This window comes from Poromitra crassiceps (genome assembly GCF_964638095.1).
Source record: "Poromitra crassiceps genome assembly, chromosome: 2".
In the NCBI taxonomy this organism is placed as follows: Eukaryota; Metazoa; Chordata; class Actinopteri; order Beryciformes; family Melamphaidae; genus Poromitra; species Poromitra crassiceps.
Genome location: NC_139624.1, coordinates 34,087,834 through 34,102,137, shown reverse-complemented (window position 1 = coordinate 34,102,137; position 14,304 = coordinate 34,087,834). Strand labels below are relative to the sequence as shown.

At 43.6% G+C, this 14,304-nt stretch overlaps 1 protein-coding gene across 3 annotated transcripts in view; it reads right to left on the bottom strand.

The window, feature by feature from the left end:
• Window positions 1-1,255: 1,255 nt before the first annotated feature.
• mdfic (MyoD family inhibitor domain containing) overlaps window positions 1,256-14,304 on the bottom strand; it is a 57,928-nt gene continuing 44,879 nt past the window's right edge. For all 3 annotated transcript variants that reach the window (XM_083658982.1, XM_083658981.1, XM_083658983.1), the window contains one exon: window positions 1,256-1,518. In XM_083658982.1, coding sequence (XP_083515108.1) covers window positions 1,265-1,518 — 254 coding nt within the window. In that variant the 3' untranslated portion in view covers window positions 1,256-1,264. The remainder of the gene's footprint in view (window positions 1,519-14,304) is intronic.

The window sequence follows — 14,304 nt, the reverse complement described above, 5'->3', positions numbered from 1 at the left end:
ATACGAAAAGCCAAAGGGTTAAGCTCTCAAATGCTTTTTATTTTATGTTTCTATGTGCTACAGAGCCTGAGATATGAAGGCTTTAGTGAATACCGACCGCTCTCTCTGAGAAGTTTGGACTTTTTTTTTTTACAACTGTAATTTTTCTTTTTTTTAGAGCGTGTAAAGTACCGAAAATGGTACCGTTTTGGGTACCGTACCGAATTCCAGGTACCAGTATCGTACCGGTATCGGTTCAAATGTGAACGGTACCCATCCCTTGTGCTTCGGGTACGCACCACGAGATTAAATATTAATCCATAGTTACGTGAAACATTATTTTCGGAGTAAATCCCCACACCAAGTTACTTCCTCGTTTGCCTGTAAAGAGCGCTTCCGCTGTACAGTGTACACAGCGCATGCACTGTACAGTATGTCGCGCATGCGTGGCGGCCATGTTTAGAAAGTAATTCCGGCTATGTATTTACCTTTAAAAAATTAATTTCTCCGCATTTGGATTAATATTTCATCTCGTGGTGAGGCGATACTTACTAACTTCATGACTGTAGCTCACTGTATACTGCTCGGATAGTGACAGTAAAGGCATGGTGTACCTTGGTTATGTGGGGGGGGATATGGCAAATGAGCTAAACTCCAGAAAAAGTGGCGTATCCCTTTAAATCCGGTTAAACTGAATGGTAATATTAGGTAGGTGTGATGTCAAACAAAATAGAAATATTCAAATCATATTGCTTAAAAATGTTTCATACTTCGTTTTGTGTAAAAAAGAAAAAGAAAAGAGCTTGTTATCATCAATTTAGACAGACAGAAATATTATGATATGATATGATTCCACCGAAACAAATGATCACATTGAATTATCGCCCAGCCCTACTGCAATGACAATTAAAAACAGAATAAATGTTATCATTGTGTATGCAACAAAATGACAAAGATATGGCAAGATAAGATATCAGTTGGACAGTATTCCTGAAATGGTGACGATAAAATCATCTCTAAGGCAGTCTATCATAATACTTTTTAAGCAATGGTTAGAATACTTGTCAACATGATCAACTTAATTGACATGTTCAAATAGTTTCTTCTGGCCCCTGCTAAGCCGGTTTTGGTGGAAAAGCTGTCTGCTCTCTGTCTGCTTGCTACTGGATTAAAAACCGACCGGAGCAGTAGCAGCGTTCATTTGTCCTTCCATCCGGGGTCCAACTCCCCACCCACTCCCCCACCCCCGGCAGAGATGCCCAGTTCCACCCTAGCAGGGGCCTCCCTATGTGGGGAAGCAGATGCCGCAGCACTCCATACAGATCTCCAGGCAGTCGGAGGACTCGCAGCAGGCGTCCATGATGCCACAGTCCATGTCGTCGCAGGGGCAGTTGCAGTCGTCGCCCAGGTCGTCGCCGCCGCAGCAGCAGCAGCAGGCCTCCGAGGTGCAGGTGCCGCACGATGCCTGCGCCACCACCATGTTGCACAGAGTCAGGAACTCACAGAACAGGCAGGCCAGGATGCAGTGCACGCAGCAGTCTGGAGCCCACCAAGCAGCCAGGGGCACGAGCGGTGAGGTGAAATAAATATGATCATATGAATTTCATCAAAAGGGGTGTACATGAAAAAAATCCCCAATATACAGTGACATAATAATAGGTTCTAGAGCTAAATTGAAAAGAAATGGTAATAAAGTGATTACAAATAAAATAATTACACAAATATTTTTTTATGCAGGAGAAAGGAGCACTGACAGGTCATACATGACAAAATCTGATTGTAAAATCTAAGGCTTTGCTAATCTCTCCATGCAGTGTATACTATATACAGTAGCTCAGAAAGTGATTCAGTCTAAAATCAGACTGGAACCAATACTGTATGTTCCAGTGGTATCGTTATCTCTGAATTGACTTTGCATTTTTGCTGAATTGACTTTGTGAACCCTGTTAGAATGAGACTAGTGGAGAGGATGAGGGCATGAACACTAGTGCAGCCCTGAGTGGAGCAGGGAATTGAGCCTCACAACTCCAATCCATGTCAATTAAAGGGATAGTTCAGTTTTTTTCATGTGGGGTTGTATGAGGTACTTGCTGACAGTCAGTGTACTACATGCAGTAGAATGCAGCCAGTGCAGTCTCAGTTTGGAGAAATGGACACCGTCCAAGTCAGGCAAGTAGCGCTGTCTGCTGAGTGTGAAGGAGGCCATGAGCAAAAACACATAAAAAAAATATACAATGCTTTGTGAGTGAAAATTATTGATTGTTTATTGATGCTTCCATACTGCTCACCTGGCGTACTCCAAGTCTCCACTAGCCCTGAGATGCCAAATTGACTTGAAAATATGTCATTTACACCCTGTTTTTAGCTGAAATCTGAGCCAGGTGCTCGAACTATAAGAAGAAATAGACAAAAAAGAGTGAGCTTCCAGCTGCATATTATGGCTATATTTCAACTAAAAACAGGGTGTAAATGATGTCTTTTCATGTCAACTTCAGGGCTTGTGGAGACTTGGATTATGCAAGGTGAGCAGTATAGAAGGATTTTATGTATTTTTTCTGTTTGTTTGTTTTTAACGTTTTTGCTCATGGCCCCCTTTACACTCAGCAAACAGCTCTACTTGCCTGACATGGCCTCCATTTCTCCAAAGTGGGACCGCGCCGCCTGCATTCTACTGCATGTATGTAGTACACTGAATGTATGCAAGTACCTCATACAACCCACGTCAAAAAAACGGAACTATCCCTTTAAGGAAAAAATTTCCTGAAGACAATGTTCACCTTTGCACTATTTTCATTACAGTATTCACCTCATGTTCCGACACAGGCGTCAGTCAGTTACTTCTTATTGTGTTTACACTTCCTGTGACAGTACAGTACTAGTGACCAGGTAAAACAGATGGTGTTTTGAACAGGAAGTCATAGCACAACTGGGTCAAGTGGGCGGGGCTACATAAGGTGAATACCAGCGGAAATCTGAGAATTTGACCATGTTTGACCAATTTGACACATGTTTGTGTGTGTGTGTGTGTGTGTGTGCGTACGCGTGCATGTGTGTGTGTGTGTGTGTGTGTGTGTGTGTGTGTGTGTGCACGTGCGTGTGTGCGTGTGTGTGTGTGTGTGTGCGCGCGTGCATGTGTGTGTGTATGTGTGTGTGTTAGTGTTAGTGTTAGGAGGTGTGATTGTTGCATGCTTGGCAGGTGCAATAGACCCCTTATACAGCTTGTCAACATTGAGCTGCGCGCGCAACTTGAAGGCAGAAAGCCGTCAGCTTTGCATTGACAGACAGCGAGAACCCCGCTGTCAGGACTGCTCTGTGCCCATCTGCAACACACAGTTATATTTTAGTTTTAAAATGCAGTTCTCGGCTTACTACCACAGCTTATCGCCTAGTGATAAGCAATGTTATGCATCGAAATTAACGTTGTTTAATGGGATATGTCTTACAGACCCACCCATACGCACTGGCGCTGTCAATTGGCCAAGCCTATGGCCAGCAATACATATCGTGCATTCCTTTATAACTGGGGATAGCGTAGATAATTATTCTGTAACTTGCAAAGATATATTGTTATGTTGATAATGCACACAACTCAATAATGACATTATGTAACGTTACTTGGTCCGTTAACTAACCGAGCGATGTTGAGCAGCCTACAGTTTCAGGCAGCTTACCTGATTATGAAGAGCACTACAAAGTCGGGCATTTTTAATGATGTCCTCGTTCCAATCAGTTCAACTCAATAATGACATTATTTAACATTACTTGGTTGTTAACTAACCGAGCGATGTGGCTGCAGCCTACTACTACAGTTTACCTGATATGAAATGAGCGAGCACTGCAAAGTCGGGCATTTTTAACGATTTCCTCTTTCGGCTTGCAACCAAAGACACTTACGGTTAGCATTAAAAGCAGTATGAGTTGACGGGATTCGGTAAAACTTTAGTCCTTGCTTTGTAGATAGTGTAACAGACTGTTCAGTGTTGTGTTGTGTTCTATTGCGTGTGTGCGAGGCTGTGTATGTTCCCTCGAGTTGCGTAGAACAGGATATGTGGGGAGAATTAGGTGAATTATAACGTTACAGCCTGGCTCTATCGTTTATTATTTTATTAACTAAGTGTGAATAGGCGGACCCGAATACTCTCCTACAATAGCTTTCCGATTCTGGCATCCCACTGCACAACACGAAGACATATCTAGCTCGAATAGTTTTCAGGCGACTGGAAAACTACTTGACAGGGCTGCGCGGAGTCTGTCTTTCTGCCTCCGTCTTGCGCATCTGACGCTGTTTGTTGTCATTGTGACGTAGGCGTATAAGGGGTCTATAGACTGGGTATGTATGTAGCAGTAAAGGGCGAGGGCTAGCCAGGCAGGGGGGCTAAAGGGAATGATGGAAATTGAAAGAAATGAATTCCTCTCCTGCAGTTTGGTTAGTGGACTGTTAAGTAATTGTGTCATTACGATGCAAACTGACTGGCTTTATCACATCAAGATGATTAGCAAGGTCCAAAGATCTCTGCCGTGTTAATGTTGCCAATGCTCACATCACTCATTCACATCTAACCTTGCAGGCCCTCTTCTTTGGTGGCAAGTTTCAGTTTGTTGTTTCACAGCCATGAAGAGTTCCCCTTTAAATTACCAATGGGTTCATTAAGCATTCAAAAGTCTTTCTGAATGGCTCAATTCATAAGAATTAGTTAGCCTGCATGTTGCATTCAAAAGTCTTTCTGAATGGCTCAATTCATAAGAATTAGTTAGCCTACATGTTGCATTCAAAAGTCTTTCTGAATGGCTCAATTCATAAGAATTAGTTAGCCTGCATGTTGCATTCAAAAGTCTTTCTGAATGGCTCAATTCATAAGAATTAGTTAGCCTACATGCTGCATTCAAAAGTCTTTCTGAATGGCTCAATTCATAAGAATTACCGTAGTTAGCCTACATGTTGCATTCAAAAGTCTTTCTGAATGGCTCAATTCATAAGAATTAGTTAGCCTACATGTTGCATTCAAAAGTCTTTCTGAATGGCTCAATTCATAAGAATTAGTTAGCCTACATGTTGCATTCAAAAGTCTTTCTGAATGGCTCAATTCATAAGAATTAGTTAGCCTACATGTTGCATTCAAAAGGCTTTCTGAATGGCTCAATTCATAAGAATTAGTTAGCCTACATGTTGCATTCAAAAGTCTTTCTGAATGGCTCAATTCATAAGAATTAGTTAGCCTGCATGTTGCATTCAAAAGTCTTTCTGAATGGCTCAATTCATAAGAATTAGTTAGCCTACATGTTGCATTCAAAAGTCTTTCTGAATGGCTCAATTCATAAGAATTAGTTAGCCTACATGTTGCATTCAAAAGTCTTTCTGAATGGCTCAATTCATAAGAATTAGTTAGCCTACATGTTGCATTCAAAAGTCTTTCTGAATGGCTCAATTCATAAGAATTAGTTAGCCTACATGTTGCATTCAAAAGTCTTTCTGAATGGCTCAATTCATAAGAATTAGTTAGCCTACATGTTGCATTCAAAAGTCTTTCTGAATGGCTCAATTCATAAGAATTAGTTAGCCTGCATGTTGCATTCAAAAGTCTTTCTGAATGGCTCAATTCATAAGAATTAGTTAGCCTACATGTTGCATTCAAAAGTCTTTCTGAATGGCTCAATTCATAAGAATTAGTTAGCCTACATGTTGCATTCAAAAGTCTTTCTGAATGGCTCAATTCATAAGAATTAGTTAGCCTGCATGTTGCATTCAAAAGGCTTTCTGAATGGCTCAATTCATAAGAATTAGTTAGCCTACATGTTGCATTCAAAAGTCTTTCTGAATGGCTCAATTCATAAGAATTAGTTAGCCTACATGTTGCATTCAAAAGTCTTTCTGAATGGCTCAATTCATAAGAATTAGTTAGCCTACATGTTGCATTCAAAAGTCTTTCTGAATGGCTCAATTCATAAGAATTAGTTAGCCTACATGTTGCATTCAAAAGTCTTTCTGAATGGCTCAATTCATAAGAATTAGTTAGCCTGCATGTTGCATTCAAAAGTCTTTCTGAATGGCTCAATTCATAAGAATTAGTTAGCCTACATGTTGCATTCAAAAGTCTTTCTGAATGGCTCAATTCATAAGAATTAGTTAGCCTACATGTTGCATTCAAAAGTCTTTCTGAATGGCTCAATTCATAAGAATTAGTTAGCCTACATGTTGCATTCAAAAGTCTTTCTGAATGGCTCAATTCATAAGAATTAGTTAGCCTGCATGTTGCATTCAAAAGTCTTTCTGAATGGCTCAATTCATAAGAATTAGTTAGCCTACATGTTGCATTCAAAAGTCTTTCTGAATGGCTCAATTCATAAGAATTAGTTAGCCTACATGTTGCATTCAAAAGTATTTCTGAATGGCTCAATTTATAAGAATTAGTTAGCCTACATGTTGCATTCAAAAGTCTTTCTGAATGGCTCAATTCATAAGAATTAGTTAGCCTACATGTTGCATTCAAAAGTCTTTCTGAATGGCTCAATTCATAAGAATTAGTTAGCCTACATGTTGCATTCAAAAGGCTTTCTGAATGGCTCAATTCATAATAATTAGTTAGCCTACATGTTGCATTCAAAAGTCTTTCTGAATGGCTCAATTCATAAGAATTAGTTAGCCTGCATGTTGCATTTGCTTACTACTAGGGATGCACCGATCGATCGGCACGTGACCGGAAATGGCCGATTTTCACGTGATCGGCCTCGATCGGTGATCTGTTCCGGTCACTCTAAATAGCCGATTCTGTGAGCCGATTTTCACATGACGTGCGCGCACCCCAAAGCACCGAGACAGGCACCCAGCCACCACACCACACACGCCAGCATACCTTCCTCGTTGTGGATTTTTTTCACCGTCAGTGAAGTAGACAAAGCTCGCAGTTTGTCACACATGCAAGTCGAAAATAAGCCGTGGAGACAGAGGTGCGGCCGTGTCCCGCTCGGCTGGAGTCCAGTCAGAGCGGCTCGCTTCACCTCACTGGCCCCCCTCTCTCTGCTCTCTCTCCCCGGGAAGCGGTGCTCCAGCAACCCGCCACCGCGCACAGCCGGCTTGGCGAGTGTGTCCAGTATAACCATTCCCCGACCTGCTTTTCCATTCCACATCAGCGCTGCTGCCTCAGCCTGTCAAGTCATGTTGTAACGTGACGTGGATACAGGAGAGACTATTTGTTTCGTATTGCAAATAGAACGACATGAGAACGACGGACATAATAATAAAAATGCATCGGACTCACAAGTGTGCAACGTTTGCTGTGCGTGACGATATTTTTTCGGATGGCAGATAAAAATACGCATACCAAACTTCGGACTGTGTGTAAACTCCGCCTGATATTCAGACTGAAGATCGTTACTGTAACTCATAAACTCATTTCCTCTCTACTCAAGAGGACTGGTCTGGAGCCAGTCTATAAACTCCTTGTCCATGGATCATTTTGATGTTCTGTTGCACCTGTTTTCTTTGGGAAAAGTAAATGCATGATAGCTGTGGGATATAGGCTATTGGATTTAATTTAATTTTTGTATTCATTGTATTTGCACAAAAAAGCTCTGTCCAGTAGCCTAACCTGGAACACTTTTATTTTGAGATGTGTTTGAGTGAGAAGGTCCTACTTCATGCAAATGATAAGAATTGTTTATTTGTTTATTTGGATCCCCATTAGATGTAAGAATTGTTCTATGAATCTTAATTTTTAAACAAAGTTACAAAAACGTTTGTGTAAGCTGTCAATTGTTGTTTTTAGAAAAAAAAATCGGAATCGGCAAAAATCGGTATCGGCAAGTCAGACTATTCAAAAATCGGAAATCGGAATCGGCCAAGAAAATGGCAATCGGTGCATCCCTACTTACTACATCTATTTGGACAGATAATGAAAAGGGGAAAATTCAGCTTTTACTATGCCACTTAGAAACTTCCACAAGCAGAGTATCTTAACAATGTACATGATGTGGTGTACAAGAGTTCTATTCCCCAAACAATATACTGTAAATCCATTATGGAACGTTTACATGGGATTTATCATAATTTATGATGAATTCCATGTCAATTCCTTTATGATAAAGGAATTGTAAAGGAGTTTTATCAACCTGCACTCTATTAAAAACTATAATCACAATCAATAAGTTTGTAAGAGCAAATTTCACTTTTTCCAAATGGTGAATAGCTGAATTTGGAATAGAACTCTTTACATAGTTTGGTGCAGGCCCAGGATACAATAAAGCAGAAACAAAAACCCGATGCACAAGTGGTTAGTACAGAAGGTGAGATGGATAACTAACACAGGGCTGTGAATGCACATGCACATATACATGGTAACACCAGGGCTGGGTATCGTTTCAATGACAATACCAGTACCAATACCAGTACCCTCAAACTACCCATACCAATAGTGTACTTCATTCAATACCTTTTTTTACCGCTTTATACCACTCAACTTCACCACCACAAACTATATAGGTTGTAAGTTGCTGTAGTAGTGGGCCAAACACATCGCTTTAAATCAAAGAACACTCGCTCAGTGACTGTGAGCAAAACCATAATAGTATTTTTTTTTTCTAGATCTGTGTACAAAAGGGATTGAATGCAGTTATGCGGGTATCGTTTGACTGGAGAAGTTTTGACACTACTTGGTAATGGGTTATTTCAGTCGATACCTTAAAGGTATTGAGTCCTGACACCCAGCCTTATAGGTAACACTCAACACATTAAGAGGAGTTGGAAATCTAAAGAGATGAATTTATTGACACTATTTCTGTTGTCATTCATCAAGCCGCAGCACACAAACTCATATGCAGCTGTATCTAAATCACCAAACTGTAGAAGATCACATTGAATAAGGCCACCCGGCCCGCATACACTCCTTGCAGCTACAGTGTAGCTGCTTTTTGAAGCAAGGCCAAGCACAGTATTCTGGAGTGTTAAAAAGACATGATGTGGAGAAATGCAGGGAAAATATCATTACAAACAGGGCACATTAGCATAGCTTTCATCAGCGCATGGAGCTGCCAGGAGGGGCCGGTAGTGAGTGGGTTGGAGGGAAAGTGAAAGGAAGAGAGCGTGGAGGACGGCATGGGAAGGCAAGCTGAAGATGAGCTGGATGCTCATGTTTGATGAATCAAAGTGGAGGGATTTTTTTCCAGTGCTCAGGGCTGCAGAGCTGACCAGAAGCACTAGCTGACTGTGATACAAACAAGACAGAGAGGAGAACATGAAACCAGCAGGTGTGTGTGTGTGTGTGTGTGTGCACGCCACGCATGTCAATCTGCCTGAAGTTTGAAGGCATCTTATTATCCTCATCTGAGGCCATAATAATAATAGTGATATGGGAGATGCATGAGAGAATAAATACTTCACCTTTTAGCATCTGACTCGGATAAGATGTAGTATATCACTCATAGCGGATCATCGTGGATTGTTTTGTGCCGGTGCACAAAAACAAAATTCATGGCATGTTCTCACCAGTAGGCAAGCCCACCCCCTTTCCCAGGAAGATGTGGAAGTCTTTGTTTAAGCTGTAATTCCTCGAATGGCCACTTGGGCTCAGGGGCAGTAGGCAGATCTCCCCATGTTAAAATGCCCGACTTTGTAACAGGATTAAACATCTTTCCAGTTAGGGGTGAAACACGGTTTTGGTCTATATAGCTAATTTCACCTTTTCATAATAACTGTAGGGGGGTACATTTTTATATAACTCACCCGTTTGGAGTAAAATAGATGATAGAAAACGGGGTGATTGACAGATCGCCTGTCCAGTGATCGCGCAGCTTGCTGATCACGGACCAATAGAGCGCAACAGTCACGTGACTTTTCGTGACATCATTTGCCCTGGAAATAAGTTCCGCATTCATTTTCTCCATAGACATTTCGATAAATCCTTATGCTCGAACCAAGCCAACCCGTGACCTACTGAATTATGAGTGAGCATAAAACATTTGGTTTAAGTAAGAACAAAAAATAACAACGGGGACATAAATCGATTTTTTTCCCCTTAAAGCAGCTACGAGCAAGATTTTCGATTGTTATTCAACAGTCTAAATGTAATATTGATACATCACATCTTAGCTATAAAAGGAGCTGAGACCAAAGCCGTGTGAATAGGAGATTGCTCTCTTGATGATTATAGAGTCTGTGTCTGTCTTCCAGCGGGCCGGATAGACCAGGAAGTGAAACAAAACGGTTTACGGCAGCTGCCTGCCTTCAACCGTTTCGCTCTGCCTAGCAACAGACCATAAACAAGGAGAACGCCATGCTCGCTACATCAGGGGCTTGCTACTGTCGCGAACATCTCTCATTATATTCTAACAGTTTGTTTGGAAGTAATTTTGTTATTTTGTGGTTATGGCCGAAGTGGCTGCCGCAAACCGTTTCATTTCACTTCCTGATCTGCCCCGGCCGCAGACAGACTAATGATCAAGACAACACTGGCCGATTCACTCTGCGTGCCGTTCAAGCGAGACTACTCTGCGTTGGTCTCGTCTACTATTAGAGGTAAGATGTGAGGCATCGATATTGAATTTAGACTGTTTAACACGTTCACTGCCGTGGACGAGTTAACTCGTCAAAGAAATAATAATAATAATTTACACGGTGGGACGTGGATCCAAGCCCCCTACGTCTCCTATAAAAATATGGGAGCCACTGAACGTGTACAACCCATTCCACCGACCCACTAAGTGGCGACAGTGCTCTCCAGACGAGAGAAAGCCAAGAAAAAACAGCAGCGTGAGGAAGCCATTCTCATGAAAATGGATTGGCGAAAACGCTTTCGCTTTCGCGCTGGGAGCTGGCAGTGGGGGATTGCAAATTTGCATAATAGATTATGGGTGCAACACACTTTGAAACACCAGCAGAAAGCCCAGAATCGCACGCAGCTTCATCAAAGCTCACAACCGAAAACCCAGAAACGAACGAGCCCGATTTTACAGTCTAATCCAGACTCGCCCGACGAGCGGCCGCGCCAGCAGCAGCAGCACAGACAGACAGGCAGCAGAAACTCGCCTGTGACAAACACTGCAAAGCCACCAGAGACACACCTACGGAGGGAGGAGTTTGAAGGAGAGGGGGGTGCGGGTGCTGTTATGGAGGAAATTGTTCAGAACGATATTGTTTAGATGTCTGATGTCTCACTGATGCCAAAAATAAATGGTTAAAGTGACTGTTCTGCCTGTTCTATCGAATCACGCACGCACGCACACACACACACACACACACACACACACACACACACACACACACACGCACACACAAACACAATACAGTATACACACTTGCCCAAGGGCACCCATAATCACAGGCACGTGAGGTGGTTCTAAAAATCCATTTATCTCAAAACTCTCTGAAAATCTCTGAAACCATGCTGTATTCAACTGCTAATGCCTACATAACTACTAACTCTACAAACTAACTCTTTTAGACAGAGAAAGCACACATTCTATTAGTTCTTTTGAGATATTTTGTGTTCACAAAATCCTAGCAGAAAATAATCCTCGGCTCTTGAAAGATGAGCCAGAATCCTCAAAAAAACCCTTGGCAGAAGCTACCTACAGTAAAAAAAAAACTGTTGGCAGTGAATGTGTTAATAACAATCGAAAATCTTGCTCGTAGCTGCTTTAACAGTAGACCAGAGGGTATAGCCAGACCACAGCAGCCATCAGAACATAACAGTAGACCAGAGGGTATAGCCAGACCACAGCAGCCATCAGAACATAACAGTAGACCAGAGGGTATAGCCACACCACAGCAGCCATCAGAACATAACAGTAGACCAGAGGGTATAGCCAGACCACAGCAGCCATCAGAACATAACAGTAGACCAGAGGGTATAGCCAGACCACAGCAGCCATCAGAACATAACAGTAGACCAGAGGGTATAGCCAAACCACAGCAGCCATCAGAACATAACAGTAGACCAGAGGGTATAGCCAGACCACAGCAGCCATCAGAACATAACAGTAGACCAGAGGGTATAGCCAGACCACAGCAGCCATCAGAACATAACAGTAGACCAGAGGGTATAGCCACACCACAGCAGCCATCAGAACATAACAGTAGACCAGAGGGTATAGCCACACCACAGCAGCCATCAGAACATAACAGTAGACCAGAGGGTATAGCCACACCACAGCAGCCATCAGAACATAACAGTAGACCAGAGGGTATAGCCACACCACAGCAGCCATCAGAACATAACAGTAGACCAGAGGGTATAGCCAGACCACAGCAGCCATCAGAACATAACAGTAGACCAGAGGGTATAGCCACACCACAGCAGCCATCAGAACATAACAGTAGACCAGAGGGTATAGCCACACCACAGCAGCCATCAGAACATAACAGTAGACCACGAATATGATATAAACACAGTACATAGACATTAAGCAGGGGCCGGCCATCTCAGCTATTCACTTGGATGTATAATTCAACACCAGCGATTAGTCTGGATCTTAGACAACGCGGCGAGGAGGGGGGGAATGAGGGGGGTCGTGTACTGTACACAAGAGAGCTGGACGCAAGACATGAAGAGAGAGAGACGGAGATAGAGAGGAAGACAGACTGGCAGACAGAGAGACAGAGAGAGAGAGGAAGACAGACAGGCAGACAGAGAGAGAGAGGAAGACAGACAGACAGGCAGACAGAGAGACAGAGAGAGAGAGGAAGACAGACAGGCAGACAGAGAGAGAGAGGAAGACAGACAGACAGGCAGACAGAGAGACAGAGAGAGATAGGAAGACAGACAGGCAGACAGAGAGAGAGAGGAAGACAGACAGACAGGCAGACAGAGAGAGAGAGAGAGAGAGGAAGACAGACGGGCAGACAGAGAGAGAGGAAGACAGACGGGCAGACAGGGACAGAGAGAGAGAGGAAGACAGACAGGCAGACAGAGAGAGAGATTCAGAGAGAGAGAGGAAGACAGACAGACAGGCAGACAGAGAGACAGAGAGAGATAGGAAGACAGACAGGCAGACAGAGAGAGAGAGAGGAAGACAGACAGACAGGCAGACAGAGAGAGATAGGAAGACAGACAGGCAGACAGAGAGAGAGAGGAAGACAGACAGACAGGCAGACAGAGAGAGAGAGAGAGAGAGAGAGAGAGAGAGGAAGACAGACAGGCAGACAGACAGAGAGAGAGACAGAGAGAGAGAGGAAGACAGACAGACAGGCAGACAGACAGAGAGACAGAGAGAGATAGGAAGACAGACAGGCAGACAGAGAGAGAGAGGAAGACAGACAGACAGGCAGACAGAGAGACAGAGAGAGATAGGAAGACACACAGGCAGACAGAGAGAGAGAGAGAGGAAGACAGACAGACAGACAGACAGACAGACAGAGAGAGAGAGAGAGAGAGAGAGAGGAAGACAGACGGGCAGACAGAGAGACAGAGAGAGAGGAAGACAGACGGGCAGACAGAGAGAGACAGAGAGAGAGAGGAAGACAGACAGACAGGCAGACAGAGAGACAGAGAGAGATAGGAAGACAGACAGACAGGCAGACAGAGAGACAGAGAGAGAGAGGAAGACAGACAGACAGGCAGACAGAGAGACAGAGAGAGATAGGAAGACAGACAGGCAGACAGAGAGACAGAGAGAGAGAGAGGAAGACAGACAGGCAGACAGACAGAGAGATAGGAAGACAGACAGGCAGACAGAGAGAGAGACAGAGAGAGAGAGGAAGACAGACAGACAGGCAGACAGAGAGACAGAGAGATAGGAAGACAGACAGGCAGACAGAGAGAGAGACAGAGAGAGAGAGGAAGACAGACAGACAGAGAGACAGAGAGAGAGAGAGAGGAAGACAGACGGGCAGAGAGACAGAGAGAGAGGAAGACAGACGGGCAGACAGAGAGACAGAGAGAGAGAGGGGAAGACAGACAGGCAGACAGAGAGACAGAGAGAGAGGAAGACAGACAGACAGGCAGACAGAGAGACAGAGAGAGAGAGAGGAAGACAGACGGGCAGAGAGACAGAGAGAGAGGAAGACAGACGGGCAGACAGAGAGACAGAGAGAGAGAGGAAGACAGACAGACAGAGAGACAGAGAGAGAGAGAGAGGAAGACAGACGGGCAGAGAGACAGAGAGAGAGGAAGACAGACGGGCAGACAGAGAGACAGAGAGAGAGAGAGGAAGACAGACGGGCAGAAAGAGAGACAGAGAGAGAGGAAGACAGACAGACAGGCAGACAGAGAGACAGAGAGAGAGAGAGGAAGACAGACAGACAGACAGACAGACAGACAGACAGACAGAGAGAGAGAGAGAGAGGAAGACAGACGGGCAGACAGAGAGACAGAGAGAGAGGAAGACAGACGGGCA